The sequence below is a fragment of the Chelonia mydas genome, chromosome 6 (assembly GCF_015237465.2).
Source record: "Chelonia mydas isolate rCheMyd1 chromosome 6, rCheMyd1.pri.v2, whole genome shotgun sequence".
Lineage (NCBI taxonomy): Eukaryota > Metazoa > Chordata > Testudines > Cheloniidae > Chelonia > Chelonia mydas.
Window position 1 is genome coordinate 35,930,673 of NC_051246.2, and position 16,733 is coordinate 35,947,405.

At 44.1% G+C, this 16,733-nt stretch overlaps 1 protein-coding gene across 24 annotated transcripts in view; it reads right to left on the reverse strand.

Annotated features, from left to right (window-relative positions):
* Positions 1–16,733, reverse strand: part of DENND2B (DENN domain containing 2B) — a 290,322-nt gene that overhangs the window by 84,902 nt on the left and 188,687 nt on the right. For 12 of the 24 annotated variants that reach the window (XM_043547895.1, XM_007057107.4, XM_043547892.1 and 9 more), the window contains one exon: positions 2,350–2,498. In XM_043547895.1, the coding sequence (XP_043403830.1) occupies positions 2,350–2,498 (149 nt within the window). Of the gene's footprint in view, positions 1–2,349; positions 2,502–16,733 lie in introns of all 24 variants that reach the window. The other 12 variants (XM_027819487.3, XM_043547888.1, XM_043547886.1 and 9 more) reach the window with 1 other exon arrangement.

Here is a 16,733-nt window from a genome sequence, read left to right on the forward strand (position 1 = left end):
GATGAAAGATGCTATTATGTGATATTTATTAATCTTACTATTAAACCTACTAGCTACTAACATGCTACAGTAAGAAGTCTACTTGCTTAAAACAAACAGATTAACCAATTACAGCCCAAACCAGCACTTTTGGGGTCTCATATTCCTGCAGCAACCATTATTCTTTAAAGAGCTCCAGGAGCTGCATATTCTATATGCTTAAGCATGGTTTTTTGGTATACATGGGACAGGTATACATGAGATTTGTGTCACAGACACAATGCCATCAATAAAACACTTCCTTTTTTTAATCTGAATCCTTCAAATATTCGAAAGAAGATCAAAACCACAGTGGGGTTCAGAAAGACCGCAGACCAGTGTTTCTGAGGTCTCTGCTTACCACAAGTCCTCAAGCCAGAAAAATCATCAGCAGTGTACAGCTTAGTGAAAGGAATTCAGCTGGGAGGTGATTGTCCAAAGCTTGCTGACCTCCTGATCTCTTCCCTATCGTTCATCATGATGCATGATTTTAAGGGAATACCAGCTATGCTGCTAGCACTGGAAAAACTGGGTGATGAACAGTAACTAAAGTGGCTGTTCCTCAGGAGATGGTGACTTTTATACTTCGAATCACTGAAAAATCCTACAGGTTCATGGATAAGCTACAGTAGCTACCTACTTGCTTTATATCTAGGCAAAATGACAACATAGCTATGACAGAATTTAAATAAAATTTCTAGTCTAGTCCCTTGTCAGAAAGAAGTTATCAGTGGATGGACAGTCTTGTGCCTATGACACAGGGCTAGGACTCTGGGGATCTGGGTTCATTTACTGGTTTTGCTACTAAAGACTTCCTATGTGACCTTGGGCAAGTCACTTAATCAACCTGTACCTCACCTCCCCACTGTAAAATGGGGAGAATAATCCTTCCTTTCTCCCACCTTTTGTCTATTTAGACTGCAAACTCCTGGGGGCAAGGACTGTGTCTTACTATGTGTCTGTTACACTGCCAACCACAGCGCGGGCCCACTGTGGGGCATATCTCATTTGGGGCCTCGAGGTGCTACCATAATACAAGTAAATCATCATAATCAGCTGTGGTAACTCTTTCATCTCTGTTGGGGCTACAATTTTTTTCTCCTCTGTCTTCTTACTCATTCTGCATCTGTCATTGCCTTTTCAGTGACACTTTGCTGGCCTTATTTAGTCCTCCTTTTTTGCCAGTGTTCCTGTTTTATAATTGAACCATCATGTGAACTGTAAACGCTGACACTACGAAAGTTTTATGGACCATGGTGCCAAAAAGATCCAAAAAATTTAATTTAGTGATGAAATAGTCCCAGTTTGGTTTGAGGCCATTTCATAAGATGGAAATGTGGCTTTGTGTGACCTTTTCATGAAACTGATGTGAATGTCTGCTTGATTCAATGCAAAAATACATCTTGAACAAAATGAAGTTTTGAATGTCAAAGTAATACATGCATATTATTTTAACATTATATATGCAAATATTTTAAATCTACATTTGTGCTTGAGACTAGGACCATTTTTGAGTGAAAATTCTCCTATATTGAACAAAAAAACAACACCATTTCACAATTTGCACACAAAACTGGACTACTCTGGGATATTCTCCACAAAATGCAGACCTCTCTGACTTCCAGGTCTTTGCACTGTGCTATAAATTGTTCACACTAGCCAAGTCAGGACCAGAATGTAGGCATTCAGGCTTCTCCTTTTTTTTGTTTTGTTCTTTTGGGGGAAAAGGTGCGATACTTTGTCTTTCTCCTTCTTCATTATGCATTTAATACTGTGTTTGTTTTTTTTTTAAATTTGGCAATAAAAACTATTTTACAATACAACATAAGTTACCTTGCTGCTCAGTGAGCCCCACATAACAACACTCGCACAAGATGAAAACACATTTCTTCTTTGTTCTGACCTTTCTAAAAGCCCAGTGGAGAATTTTGAATGGATGTAGGGAAAGGCTCAGTAATCAAAAGGCTTTAGGGCCTGATACAGGTCCCATTACAATAAGTGGAAACACTCTCATTGACTACAACAGGTGCTGGATGAGAATCGGCATTTCTAAATATTAGCAATTAATATATTCAATAATATCAGAATTGTTTCAAGTAACAATAAACCTTTACAGTAAATTGATGCTGAAGAGTATCTAGATTATGGCCATTTAAGTGTTTACAGTAACTATTTGAAGTGTTTGTCTAAACTGTTTTTCTTTATGCCCTTTCTCACTTGGATACAATTATTGTTCCTGCTATGCCCTAGTTGATTCTCTTGCAAAAGGTTAAGAATAACTTAAATCACAGTAAGAAATGAAGGCTTATACTCTAAGAAGTACTGAATTACCTGGGGAGGTGATGTGTACTTCCTGTCGTGTGGCGTCCACATCCTGTGCAAAGAATCTAGGGAATTCTCAGAGAGCTGCTGGGATTTTCGGCCTGCGTGACGGCCTTTTAGCTCCACATCCTCGTATGGATTTTCCTTGGGTGAATCTCCTTCTCATTTTTTTTTTTTTTTAAAGAAAGGAAAAACAGACAGGAATGTAAAAAAAAAAAAAATCATGTGAACCAAGTGAAAGAGTCATAGCAAAGCTCCTCAGCTTTCAGCATGAGTCATCCCTTCGACTGCAGCTGGAAGTATTTGGAGTAGATCTTGGCTATGATGTCGGCAGTTGTTTTTTTTGTTTGTTTGTTTTTTTTTTTAAATAAAATGCAAAGATTTCACAAGACTTGCTTCTGAGCATCCACAGCTGGGAATATTTTACTGATGTCTAAAACCCAAGGCAGATACCTATTTTAAAACATATTGGTGGGTTTATGCATCCATAGCAGCTTCTCACAGAGTGAAATGAATAGCACTGAACAGTTCTCAACACACCACCATTAAACTACAGGTATTACAACCATTATTACTTACTGCCTTACCGCTGTGGTCTCTTGCCAGAGAAGGTGAAGAGGGAATAGCATCTAAACTCAACAATGCCAAAAGAAATGTATGCAGTTCACTGGTTTTTTGCACCACTCCTATTGCCTTCTCAAAGTTGTCTCTAAAAATACTTTCTACTCCTCAGTTAAATACTTCTTTCTCTTTTAATTTTATCTACATCAATATTCTCCATAGGTCATGAGGACACATCTGGCCAGTAACACGTAAAGAGGTCCAAATAATTAATTCATTAAACATGACCAATGGGGAAAGCATTATTCTAACCCTTAGAGCTAAAGATGGGCCAACATTTGTGAACTTTAGTGCTGACATCCAGATACAAATTTTGTGCTCTAGATTTATGGTCTGATAATAAAAGGTAACCATTACTCTTTAAGGAGCTGCGGAGCTGCACCTTCTCGGTACACTCAGGATGAGTACACGTCTCCTTGAGGGTCCTGGATAAAGTCATTTTAGTTATCATGTACTTCTGAAAATGGGCAACTTGAAACTTTTTTCAGTAATTTATTTAGATCAGTTTATCAGTGAGGTAGCTTAGAACTTTGGGTTATCCCTGCTCAGGATCATTCCAGTCTCATGGTTATCAGGGGATCATCCCAAAATGGCGATCACCAAACTTCAAGATTCTCAAAATTCAAGTCTTCACTCTCAGACTCTCAAAACTCAATTTTAGATGTTCATAACCTTAAACCTTTCAACTGATTTTCTTCAAACTGGGTTTGATTGGTAGACCTCACTGAGACTTCAAAATCAAGCCCAATCTTTACACTCTATATGCTGTAATGCAACGTACTACATGTAAGGGTGCAAAAGAAATTCAGTTTGTATTATATTATACGTTGTACTAATTGACAATTTACAGTATAATGATATAAAGTTATAAGAATATATTAATAATTAATATAATAATATGTGCCGATAAAAGACTTTTAATCTAGAGATTTAAAAGCATTTTACAAAAAGTAAGCGTTGTTATCCCTGTTTTACAATGGGGAAACGAGGCACATAGAAATTAAGTGACAGCAAGTCTACAGCACAACCAGGATTACAACCCACGCCACCTGACTCCCAGTCCAATTCATAGAATTATAGAATATCAGGGATGGAAGGGACCTCAGGTCGTCATCTAGTCCAACCCCCTGCTCAAAGCAGGACCAATCCCCAATATTTGCCACATGGAATGTCCACACCCTTATGGACTCTCAGCACAGTGAATGCCCAGAAAGAACTGCCATAATTGCCAGAGAACTGGCAAGACTCAACACTGACGTTGCAGCTCTTAGTGAGACCCCCCGGGCCAATTAAAAGAGGATGGATCCCTAAATGGCCCCCTCAAGGATTGAACTCACAATGCTGGGTTTAGCAGGCCAATGCTCAAACCAATTGTCTAACCATTATATCATGCTGCCTCCCTGTGCATAGGAGAGCAGAGTTCAGGCTGAGCTTTCAACCTTAGCTGTAAATTTTTAAATGTTGAGTGCTTGATTTTTTATTTTTGTTTTTTACTTTAACATTGCATTAGCATTAGTTTTTACATGCACTAGATCTATATCTCGCACACACACATACATGTGCATCAAGGGCATGGAGAAAAAATATGCTTTTACGTTAATAATGTAAGATACTGAAGTACAGTATTTAAACTTTAGGCAGTGATGTTAATCATATATATATATATATATATATATATATATATATATATATACACACACATACATGAGACTGAATATTTTAGTATTGTTTTAATTAAAAAGACTGGATAGCTGCTGCTGCTAGAGAATGTTTCAATTGGCAGCCGCAGATGATTATCTCATAAGCATGGAATCTAATTGTACATATTGTATTAGTGAAGCCACAGATTATATAAAGTCGACATCTTTAGATTCAAATGAAAGACAGTTGATGGAGTTAAAGGCTTTGGGGTGAGACATGCTGTACAATATAAATCTAACGTTACAAATGCTACAGGAGAACCTGGGAATCTCCAGTCAAACTGATGGGGTGTCTTTTGCAGGAAGAAAAATAATAACTATTGCACCCAAATGCCATTATCTGTAAAGCCGAGATTTTTAAAATCATGCAGCTCTAGATATTGTTATTATGTTTATCATAATGAGTCAACTTCGCATAATGCCTTTTTTACTTACTCACAGTGAATTGGACTGTAGCTACTACATTAAAATTCCTTGTAAGCCAATGAGTCAAGTATGGGGTCAAGGAAGTATTTCAGAATGGATTAACAGACTTCAAAATACCCAAATACATTAGACAGTGGTTAAACATACGCTTTCCTGTCAAAATGAATGTTATCGCATTGGCTTGTATAGTATCCAAAGCTCGGAGCAGAAATGAGTCCAGTCACTAGACAAACATTAATTTTCTTTTTTCATTAACTTAAGTAACATGGAATGGTTCAAACCCAATTAAATCCAAGGAGTGAAGGACAGTGCAATGTTTACCTGAAATATGAAAGCTAGAGATAGGTGTCAAGAGTATTTTAAGAGGAAAAAGAGGGCACAGTGTTACCAAAGTGACACAGACCAGAGCAAGATCCTCTGATGTGAGCCCTTTACAGAAAGAGGAGCTCAGGCCAAATTCCTCCTTGGTGTAATCCCAGGAAGTTCTGGGAGGAATTTGATCCTCTCAGGTCTAATTCACGTTTCAAGCCTTGGATAATTATCATTTTTAGTCCATATGCTCTCCTGGCTGGATGGCGCAGAAGGAAGCCAATTTGCAAAAAGAGCCCCAGTGGGCCCATTTATACACAGAAGTGGGTCCCTTCCCACTCTGCATAGCCACCTTTGCCCCCCCCTTTCTTCCCCTGTACCATGCAGAAGAAATGAGTGGGGTCAGGAATAGGTAAGGAAGGGCCGGAGGAAAACCACTCCCACTCACTACCCAGATTGTAGGCAAACTGAAAGAGATGTCGGTGGACAGTTAATGCTGCCTAAAGCAGCACTAACGGTGACTGTGTATTCTGTGACTCCCCTCTCTAAGGTCACCGAGGGGAACTGGGTGCTGGCAGCCAATGGCAGTAGAGTTACCGGTCCTGGTGTGCAGCTATGGCTGTGGGATAGGAGTGCTGCTGCCAAGCTAAGAAGAATCCCTTTGTAAGAGGGTGGCTGGCCCCTTAAATGAAATTGGGCCCAGCTCTCCTGTTCCAGTCCAGGTGAGCCCTATTTTGATGTAATGAAGAGAGTGGGGCTGTCCCTCGGAGTTAAAAATGAGAGACAGCCCAAAAGCGAGGGTGAGTTCAGAGCCCACAGAGGGAGAGTGGAGAATCCAGAATCCAAAGGAAGAGCCGAGCTGGACTGAGAGCTTCAGGAGATGAGCCCTTGCAGGAGGGAGCAATGAGAGTTCCCTGGTTGAGCAGTGGAGCCTGATCAGGCTGGAGAAAGAGAAAAGCAGTCGGGGGTAACCTGTAAAATTCCCCGAGCCAGAGAGGGCTGAAGGCTGAGAGTAGAAGGGAGAGACGTGTGCTGGCTCTTTGAGCTGGAGTGCTGAAGCCAGAAAGCCAGAGAGGGCTGGGGAATGATGGCAGGGTGAGCCCGCTGATATCCCCAGGTGCAAGCTAGAACCTGCCCTTAGAAGGAAACAGGGTGGGGAAGCACCTGAGCTGGAGAAGCTGGGGTGAGGTGTGGTGAGAGAAGCTAGAGCCATTCCTCCCAAGACAAGCTGGAGCATGGTGAGAGATGCTGGAGCTATACATAAGAACATAAGCACAGCCATACTGGGTCAGACCAAAGGTCCATATAGCCCAGGATCCTGTCTTCCAACAGTGGCCAGAGCCAGGTGCTCCAGAGGGAATGAACAGGGGTGTGTTGATGGACTGCTGGGACATGGAAGAGTGAACGTACTGTTTGGGCTGCGTTGGGGAAATTCTGGACTATGGTTGTGGGGCTCTTGTAATAAATGAATTCTACAAAGGACTAGTGATATGTGGAAAGCTTGTGTAGAGTTACTGGGATTCCAGAAGGGGAAACTGAGGCAGACCACCAGTTGTGCCATTGCCTGCTGCAGGTGGGCATCCCAAGTGGAGCCACCTTCTCACATATGATGGAAGTGCCTGGAAAAGGGAAATTGAGGTAAGGGGCTTCTTACTGGGTGACCTAATGCCACAATGGAGGTGACCATTCTCGATGTGTTGAGCTGGTTCCACGGGTTCATAAACGTGATCTCTGCATTTCCCCAAACTCTAGTGCCTATTGAACCTCAGCCCCATCCCACGCCACACTCCTGCTGCTGCCGTGAACCAAGGAGAATATTCAGTCTGCAGCTACAGCCCAAGTGTAGAATTTTTACATACAACTGGACTTTGTGCATGAGGGAAGCGCACAGGCATTCTGGACTGTTACTGGGTGGAGTCCTTTTGATTTGCTCCTTTTGCTGTTTGTCATGAAGGAGAGGCAGACTGCCCTTTAAGGAGTCCCCTAGTGGAAGCCAAAGAGAGAAAGTTTCCTTTGTCCATATGTGGCCGATCCAACTTCCACTGGAGGCAATGGGAAGACTACCATTGACTCTAACGGGAGCTGGATCAGGCCCTGTGACTGTATACTGTCACATTAACTGTTAAACTGTTGGCAAAAACTATTCCTAACCACAGTCCATGCTTGCAGATCAGCTCCCTTTACAAGCCCTCTTTTGTTTCCCATTTCCTTGAGCTTTACGTACAGGATTGCTGAGTTAACACATGGTAAATCTACAGTACATTTATCTGCAGAATGGTCTCATTGGCAACACAATGATTGGTCCACGGTAAAAAGTCATGGTAAAATAATCAGCCTCTTTGGAAAAGCTGTGAGGAATGCAGTGCCTTGGAGCTTAAGCGCCGATGAGTTTCCGCTGGTGGCTGTAATTCTTCATTCTGTGATGCTCTGCAAGGCAGCCCCACAGAGTCGTGAAGCAGCACAGAATGTTCTGCTGCTCAGCCCCTCAGACGTGGCAAACGGGAAGCCGAGTCAAACTGAGCAAGCCAGCCTCACAGTGAAAAGAGGGGAAAATGGGATGGTGGAAAGAAAAACTGCATGCAGATGCCTCTGCAATTTACACAGGGCAGTGGAGTGCATCAGTCTCTTTCCCACTTTGGGAGAAAGAATTATGCTAAGGAAATGAGTGAGTCATGGAGCGTTGAATGTTTTCATCGCTGCCCTTTGCATTTCTTTGCACTGAAAAGACTCAAATGTAACATATACCAAGCGAATAAGTCTTGGTAAATGCCAGGGGCGTTTACTGTACAACAGAGTGTGCATGGCATGTCCACAGTGCGTCAGGACAAAAACCAAACTGATCATTCATAATTGTTACATCACTGTGAATTGGCAAATTACAGCTGGTAGGGGAAATTGGAGGGAAAGCAGCAGCCATGTACAGAAGCTTAGGGGAAACAAGAGTAGGAGTGGGGAAGGAAAGGGGCAGAGGCAGGGGAAACAGGGCAGAGAAGGTGCTAAAAGGAAACACATGGGTACATCAGTGAATTCTTTTGTATGTACTGATACTGTGGTATCAATACACACTTCCTTTCTTTGGGGGACAGGTTTCTACAGGACCCCAGATATCATCAACACCCAACTTCTTGTGCTTGCTTTTGGGCTGCACCCACCCTTGGCATCCTCTGGATTTTACAGTGCCTCTGTGAAGTCAGGCATGTGGGGCATCATCCAGCTTCCTTCCCCCAAGTATAATCACATATTCCCCCCATCCATATATCCACAAACCAGTCCTTTTCCACTTCCTGCTCAGGACTGCCATTGGGCTCCAGCAATATTCCATCAGGCTCAGGGGCTTCAGGTGCCCAGCCCCATTTGCAGAAGAGGGAGACAAAGTACAGTTTTCCAAGCAGGGAGTTGGGGAGGGTGGTTAGGGAATTCTACCTCTACTGCAGCTGGAGAACCACGGATGGAGATTCAGTGGGGATGCTTTATTTAACATGTAGGTGAGAGCGAGTGGGGAAGACTGCAGATTTTACACAGGCTTCAGATCTCAGAGCACCTACCCCACTAAAAGCCAAAAGAACAGCTCAGCAGAGAGTTAGCCAGACACCTGCACTGAAATCACACTAAAGCAGCATTCCAGGTACACTCAGCTCATGCATTTTACCCGTCATACTACCCCAACACAGACCAATACCACCATTTTCTGGGGAAAAACCAGACGTCTGCATGCATTCTGGAAGAAACTTTCAGAGCACATGGATGAGAACCACAAAATCTCTGCCCTATCATATAGTACCCAAGACAAGATCCCCCGTGGTGTAGATTGGTGTAGCTCAACTTCAATGAAGCTATACCAATTTACCCTAGTTGAGAATCTGGCCCTAGGAATTTAGTGTTTAAGGATGAATTAATATAACAAAGTACATGCAAGGCACAGCATATCTGCTCCACAGCTACATGAATTCAGAACCGAATTAGAGATTTTTACCTACTTATAATCCTTAAAACCTGCTTTTGAAGGAGAAAAAAGATCAGCATCTGTAGCATGGAGTACTTCGTTTCCAAAGGAAAAAAGCCTCAGATGGGATCTGCTCTTTGAGCCCTGGTCCATAGGCATGTTAGTTCCCAGCTGTGGTTCATAAACTGCAGTTTCTAATCTTTTCCAGCTTTGCAGTAAGATAACCAGAAGAGTATCGCAGAGAATTTCCTCTTTCCACTTTCTCTGTGGGGACTGTAAGAGCTCAGATTTGCAATACTAACAGTATTAGTTACAGATGAACAACTGTGGCTGATAGACCAATAAAAATATTTGCCAGCAAAACAGTCATCCATCTCATACACAGCCCAAAATCACTTGAATAAACATAAGTGGCGACTGAATGTTAGCACAGTACAACATCCCTGTGCCTGATATTCTGCTCTCACTGATGCTGGTTTAACACCCTGGTGTAAAACCATTTATTTCAGTGGCTTCAATGTGGATTTAGACTAGGATATGTCAGATCAGAATCAGGCCCCCTTACTTTGCATCTTCCTGACCTGCAGAGCTGACTGCTATAAACCTAGAACACTTGGTCATGCGGCTCAAGACTTTTAAAACAAATTATAGTAGAAACTGTAATTGTGAGGACAGACTCTACAAAGGATACTGGGGAATATATGCAAAGCCCAAGACAATATTTTAAAATAATCGAATCCCAAATATCTCAATGTAGCAACAAATCAGCAGTCTGATTACCAATAGGACAGGACAGCCAGGATACTCTTTGGCCCTGCTTTGACATGCACATATGAATGCTGTTTCATTTAATGTGCTCTGGCTGCCATTACCTCACAACATTTATTATTAACATTGCCACAATTACGTTCTCTATAAACTGCTATGCTCTCCAGACTGCTAAAGGAAGACAGGACAATACCTTTCCCTTTCAGACCCAGCCACCATCTGGGCCATCATCATCCTGTACCAATCACTGTTCTGTCTTTGATTGACAAGGTGGGTGAGGTAATATCTTTTATTGGACCAGCTTCTGTTGGTGAGAGAGACAAGCTTTCAAGCTTACACAGAGCTCAGCAGACAGCTAATCTAAAGCCACAGGTGTCATGCTTCAGTGGAGATACAAGCAGGGCATTGAAGGCAAAGGTGTAAGATCTCAAAGAGTCAGGCTGCTTCAGTTTCCTGGGAGCTGCGCAATTCTAGCCTCTCTCAGATTTGGCACTCTGTCTTGGTGTGATATGATAGTATGATGGATGATAATGTGATACGCAATGACAGGATTTTACTGGAAACATCGAGAGCCCAAGCACTCCCTCTATTGAGCCATTTCCAGGTTTACTGGAAAAGCTCTGCACACATCCTAGCTTGAAAGGAAAATGAAGCAGGAGTATTTTCCGACTGGATCTCAGTCATCGATTCTTAAGCTTTTGACATGCGGAAAATAGGACTTGGTAAAGCAACTAATTCTTCATATGTATTTGTTAAATGTCCTGTGGTATGGCTCACAGGCGTTCTAGTGCTTAACTGCTAACTGGTTAAGGAAACAGAGGAGTTGCCCTACTGGAACAGACTAATGAAGTGTTTCCCAAACGTTTGAAAGCTGAGCTCTCCTCAAGGGAAAAAAAAATCAAACCAGTCGAGCCCTCTCCCCACCCAGCAGCCCTGCCATGTGTTGCTAAAGGCCAGCACCTGTCAGTTTACACATCTCCCATGCCCACCTCGCTTGTGCCACCTCCTTTTGGGCATGCTGGGGTAGAACTTCATAACCTGATTTCCCCCCCCCTTACATGCTTTGATGTGAAGTAGGGAACAATCTTGACATTTAAAGTATCGTCATTAGACCCGTTGGAATAGATGGGGCAGCTCACACCTTAAAGCTATCGAGGCAGATTCTCTGGAAACTCAGCCAAATGTCTATGCGTCATTTAGGCTCACTTCATATTTTGAAGGTTCCTTCACAACCATAGCTAGAAATCTACTCTTTTTTTTTTTTTAAGCTGAGGCCTTGTCTATACACTAGAAAGTAGTACCAGTAAGAGCTCTGTCACCAACAATACAACTTACGTAATTACGTAATTACTTCCCTCTCAGCCGCTTGTGATGGCGCATTGAGTCCACACAGCATTAAGCTGTATCAGCAAAAGCATGTTGCACAGTGGTAAGGCATCCCAATGCCCTCTGCTCTGCCTTCTGGAAGACCTCCTTATGGGAAATTGTCACTGTGTATTACGGGAATTGGTGTGGGGTGGTGGAATCGATGCCCACAATTCCCTTGGTTCGATCCCATAACCAACTGCTCACTCTGGAGAGCAACTGAGAGATTGGCCTACCCCCCTAACCCCACCAGCTAGTCATCCACACCTTCTCAGGGGTTGCACCCCAGACCTTGGCAAACACTAGACTTGGAGGAAGTAGTGAAAACCCTGCACCTGGTCAATTTTGCATTGCTATGAAAGGTGGAGGGGAAGGGGGGGACATTTTTCTCGCTAGCCTGCATGGGGATCAGTCGAGGCCATTAAGCATGACATTTACGTGGGCTGAGTCATCTTGAAATCTAGTGAATTAACAAACGAACAAAAAAGTTAACTATGCCTGCTCCTGTGTATCTCTGCCAATTTTGTCGTTTTACAATCATTTATTTTTTCAATGTTTTGCTTTCCCCTGTTGCTGTGAGAAAGACCCAGACCCACAGCAGGGGAAACTGACCAACTATGCTAGACAAACCACAAAATGGACTCCATCCCAAGTACAGTGAAATGTGCATAACAACAAACAGAAAGACTAGCGGAAATATTTTGTTCTTCTAATCTACTTTGGTTCTGATCTTCTTAGATGTTAGTTGTAACATCAGTAGCTAACGGTATTTCAGACAGAAGTGTGATATTTCAGTTGGCATTGTCTCTATCTACCCTTACAATGCCAAGTGCAGCTACAAACATTTACTAGTTAAAGTTTCCAATTATCTATAGGCTATTGAAACATACAGGACTCAACTGTGAGTGGCTTGTGAACAGGTGTGATGAGCAGGGGAGCTCACAGAACCTCCCTCCCAGTACATATTCCTCACAAAGCCCAGCCACCATTGCAGTCTCGGCATTCTAGGGAGCAACTCCCTATGCTGTAAACTCTTTACTATATAGCCCCCAGAGCAAACGGGGAGGAGGTGCTTGAACCCCATTCAGAAACTCCATCTTATTTTAGAAATACTTTAAGTCCTTCAATTTTCATCAGTGGACTGCAGCAATTCTGCAGACATCAAAGCGCACACAGTGGCTGACAGCAGCTGCATCTACTTTAAACTGCTCAGTTCTTCTGTGTCTCTCCTTTTCCTGCCTTACATCTGTTCTCAGAAGGCCAGATTTCCAACACAACTTAACTATCACCTTTTATTTAAAGCCAATCTTAAAAAAAAAAATCATGTATAGTTCAGCTGACTGGAAGCTTCACAGGGCTTCAAAGGAGCATTTTGTCTGGCCTCAAATAATTTCTGAATGTTTGACAAATAAAAGAGAGATGGGTCTGAACCAAAATCCTGGCTCTGGACATCCCTGAACTTTGGGGAAGTTTGGAACCAGATCAGGAATTTGTGACAGTCTCCAGTCCCCATAATAGGCCAAAGTAAAACTCTGGATGTGGAGGGCGGGAGAAATAGAGATCAGATCTGAATCTAGAGCCAAACTTTAAAGTTAGCGCCTATCACTATAATGGGCACTGCCCAAATCCCAGATCCAAATGCCTCCATGCTTTCAGGGGATTAGCATCCAGATCTGGACATGAACTTCATAGCCCAACTTTAAAATAAAATCATTTTGTTTTCTTATAATCGACAGTTGGGACCCTGATTAATGAATGTAATGATTTTTGGACAGATATGTGCACGATACCAACAAATGCCACTGACTATCCTTTCACTCCTCCCCCTTTCTGTATTCTCTGTCCTTCTTTAATATCTTGTCTATCTAGAAGCTTGACAGCTTTTCAACTGCAGTTCCTATTTCACTGGATCAGGTTCTACAAGGGCACTTCCTGACTGTGGATATTTGTTGGTATCTATCTTCCATGCCTGTTCATTCTACATTATATTTTAAATGGTGGTTGAAAATTTACCTAAACTTTATGAACAAGAAACCCCCCACATTGCTGATTATATCAACCATAACAGTGAGCCAGAGAGACACGGTCTAGTGGTCTAATTCTAACCCTGAGCCAGGAGCCTGCTACTAGTGAGTTCTAGTCTAAGTTCTGACACTGACTCCCCAATGTGGCCTTGGGCAAGTCACTAAACTTATGTGTGCCAGTATCCCCTTCTGCAATACGGACATAATAATACTTGGGGACTGATCCTGATCCTACTGAAGACAAGAGCAAAACTCTCATAGGGGCAGTATCAGGCACTTACTTATCTCCTACAAATGGATTTACGGAAAACAATTAGCTAATGGGATAGATTCAGGCCTGGAGCTATTCTGGCAGAAGAGTACAGACTGGGGGGGAAAAGATCCTGTCAGAAAATCTGCCAAGGATTAGGGAGAACGGGCTAATACAACCCCGAAGTGTGCAGCATTAAACAACTAGGGCATGTTACCAACCCTAGCCAGGATACAAACTTGTTCAATACGTCCCATTAGCAGTGGAGTGCCCATGGAGTCCTGGCCACAAACTGAAACCTGCCCCTGACTGAAAGGAATGCTTAGTGGAAGGCAGTGGCAATATCACAACTGGCCCTCTTCTGTGGCACATCTGTCACTTCTGGGGGCTTGGGGACAGGATATCACTTACTCCTCTCCGCTCTAGACAAAGTGAATCTGGCCCTGTGTGTACTAAGCATTTGGAGCATTCCAAGTTCCGTCTATTATGTAGTGTCCTCCCTGTGTATTGTGCAAGGCAGAGTGCAATAGTGCAAGGAAAAGTGCTCCCTCCCCATGTTCTGTTACTACACGTCCGCGTCAATTTGCTTAATTTTTTTTTTAAACAAGGGGAATTTCCTTGTAGGTACTGTACTTATACATCCTTGTTCTTGAGCCAGACCTGCTTAAAATCAAAGGGTCAGATTCTCCGCTGATGTAAATCAGCATATCTCCATTGTTTCTCATAGATTTAATAGGCTTTCAGGCCCAAAAAGACCATTATGATTATATAGTCCAGGGGTCGGCAACCTTTCAGAAGTGGTGTGCCGAGTCTTCATTTATTCACGTTAATTTAAGGTTTCGCGTGCCAGCAATACATTTTAACGTTTTTTAGAAGGTCTCTCTCTATAAGTCTATATACTATATAACTAAACTATTGTCGTATGTAAACAAGGTTTTCAAAATGTTTAAGAAGTTTCAATTAAAATTAAATTAAAATGCTGATCTTACGCCGCTGGCCTACTCAGCCTGTTGCTGGCCTGGGGTTCGTTCACCTAGGTCGGCAGTGGGCTGAGCGGGGCCTGCGGCCGGGACCCCGGCTGGCAAGGGGCTGGCAGCCAGAACCCCAGACTGGCAGTGGGCTGAGCGGGGCCGATGGCCGGGACCCCAGAGTGGCAGTGGGCTGAGCGGCTCAGCCCGCTGCCACTCAGCCCACTGCCGGTCTGGGGTTCCGTCCACTGGCTCCTGCCAGCCAGGGTCCTGGCTGCCGGCCCTGCTCAGCCCGCTGCTTGTCTTAAGTCCCGGCTCTGTCCACATTGAGTAGGTACCTACCTTCTCCCTGGTTCTAGCCATTCTCTTCCTCTCTCTGCACTGAGATGAGGGTGGGAGTGTGCTGAGAACAGGGCTGGGGTTGAAGAAGCAGGCTGGGGGTTGGGCTGCAGGGTCTGGCCAGGAGCTAGAATGAGGGAGGGGTCTCAGGGTTGGGGCAGGAGGTTTGGGTGTGGAGTGCTTAACTGGGCAGCTCCCATTTGGTGTGAGGGGTGCAGGTGGGAATGTGTGTGTGTGTGTGTGTGTGTGTGCAGGAGCTCCCGTTTGGTGCTCAGGGTGAGAGTGGGGATGTGGGGGGTGCAAGAGTCAGGGCAGTGGGTTGGGGGTGTGTGAGGAGGGTGCAGCAGTCAGGGCAGGAGGCTGGGGGCGGCTGGATATGTGTGGGGGGTGCCAGAGTCAGGGTTGGGGTTGTGAGGGGGGTGCAGGGGTCAGGGCACGGGGCTGGGTGTGTGTGAGGAGGGTTCAGGGGTCAGAGCAGAGGTCTGGGGGGTGTGAGGGGTGCAGGGGTCAGGGCAGAGGGCTGGGGGGTGTGGGCTGGGGTCATGGGGGTGCTCTCAGCCCCCGCCCTGAGCGGCTCACAGCAGGGGGCTGGAGGGGATATGCCCTGATTCCACCCCCTTCCCCAAGGTCCCCGGAGCAGAGAGCGCACTGCGGCTCCGCTTTTACCTCTCCTGCTCCCTGGCAAGGGCCGTCAGCTGATCGGCTGCAGGGAGGGAGAGGAGGAGGGGCAGGAACCCTGCATGCTGGAGGAAAAGGCGGTGGGAGGGTGAAGCTTGCCTGCCCTGCAAGGAGAGAGCGGTGGGCGGGGGGTGGAAAAGAGCGGGCCAGGCCGGGCAGGATTTTTAGTGGCATGCTGCTGTCTGCCCATTTCCGGCAGACAGCAGCGTGCCATTAAAAATTGGCTTGTGTGCCGTGTTTGGCACGCGTGCCATAGGTTGCTGACCCCTGATATAGTCTGACTCTCCTGTATAACACGTCACAGAATTCTACCTAGAAATTCCTCATGTGGAGGGGAGTTATTCTTCCCTACTATTTAAGTGAACACTATGGAGCCAAATAATTTGAGGTTAACTAGACCTAGTCTCAGTTGAAAGACTCACAGTAACGATGAATTTATCTGCTACATTTTTACAGTTAGAATAGATCATCACATGTAGCCTGTTTAGATCCATACCCGCTAAAGACAGAAATTTAGTAAATGAACAAATTGTTGTGTATGACCTGGCAAGATATAACGACAACCTTATCTATCATGGGATCAAGGCGTCTCTGCACCAATGCATGTGACTGCAATAAATCCTATTTCAAACAAAAGTCCAGTGAAGGACTACACCTGTTAGAAGAACAGTCTGACACACATACAAAGGCTGGGTGTTTAATAGGTCTCCATGGTTTCATAAGTAGCAGAGAAACAAGAAACCACAGAGCTTCTAATTACACGATCACTGTTAATACAGCTCCAAGGAGAAAAAGAATGTAAGTCAGCCCCACCCTTCTCAGGCAAACTTTTTTTTGTCAGCAGTTGGGGTAGGCAGATTTCTCAGCAAAAAGAGTAGCATCCTTCTTGGACAGGGCAACTGCAGAGGTGCCAGAGAGACCATGTCCAGTTCCATGCTAAGATGCAACACACTCTTTGAGCACATGCAGCCCCACTGAATAGTGGCTTTTCTATGAAGTCTC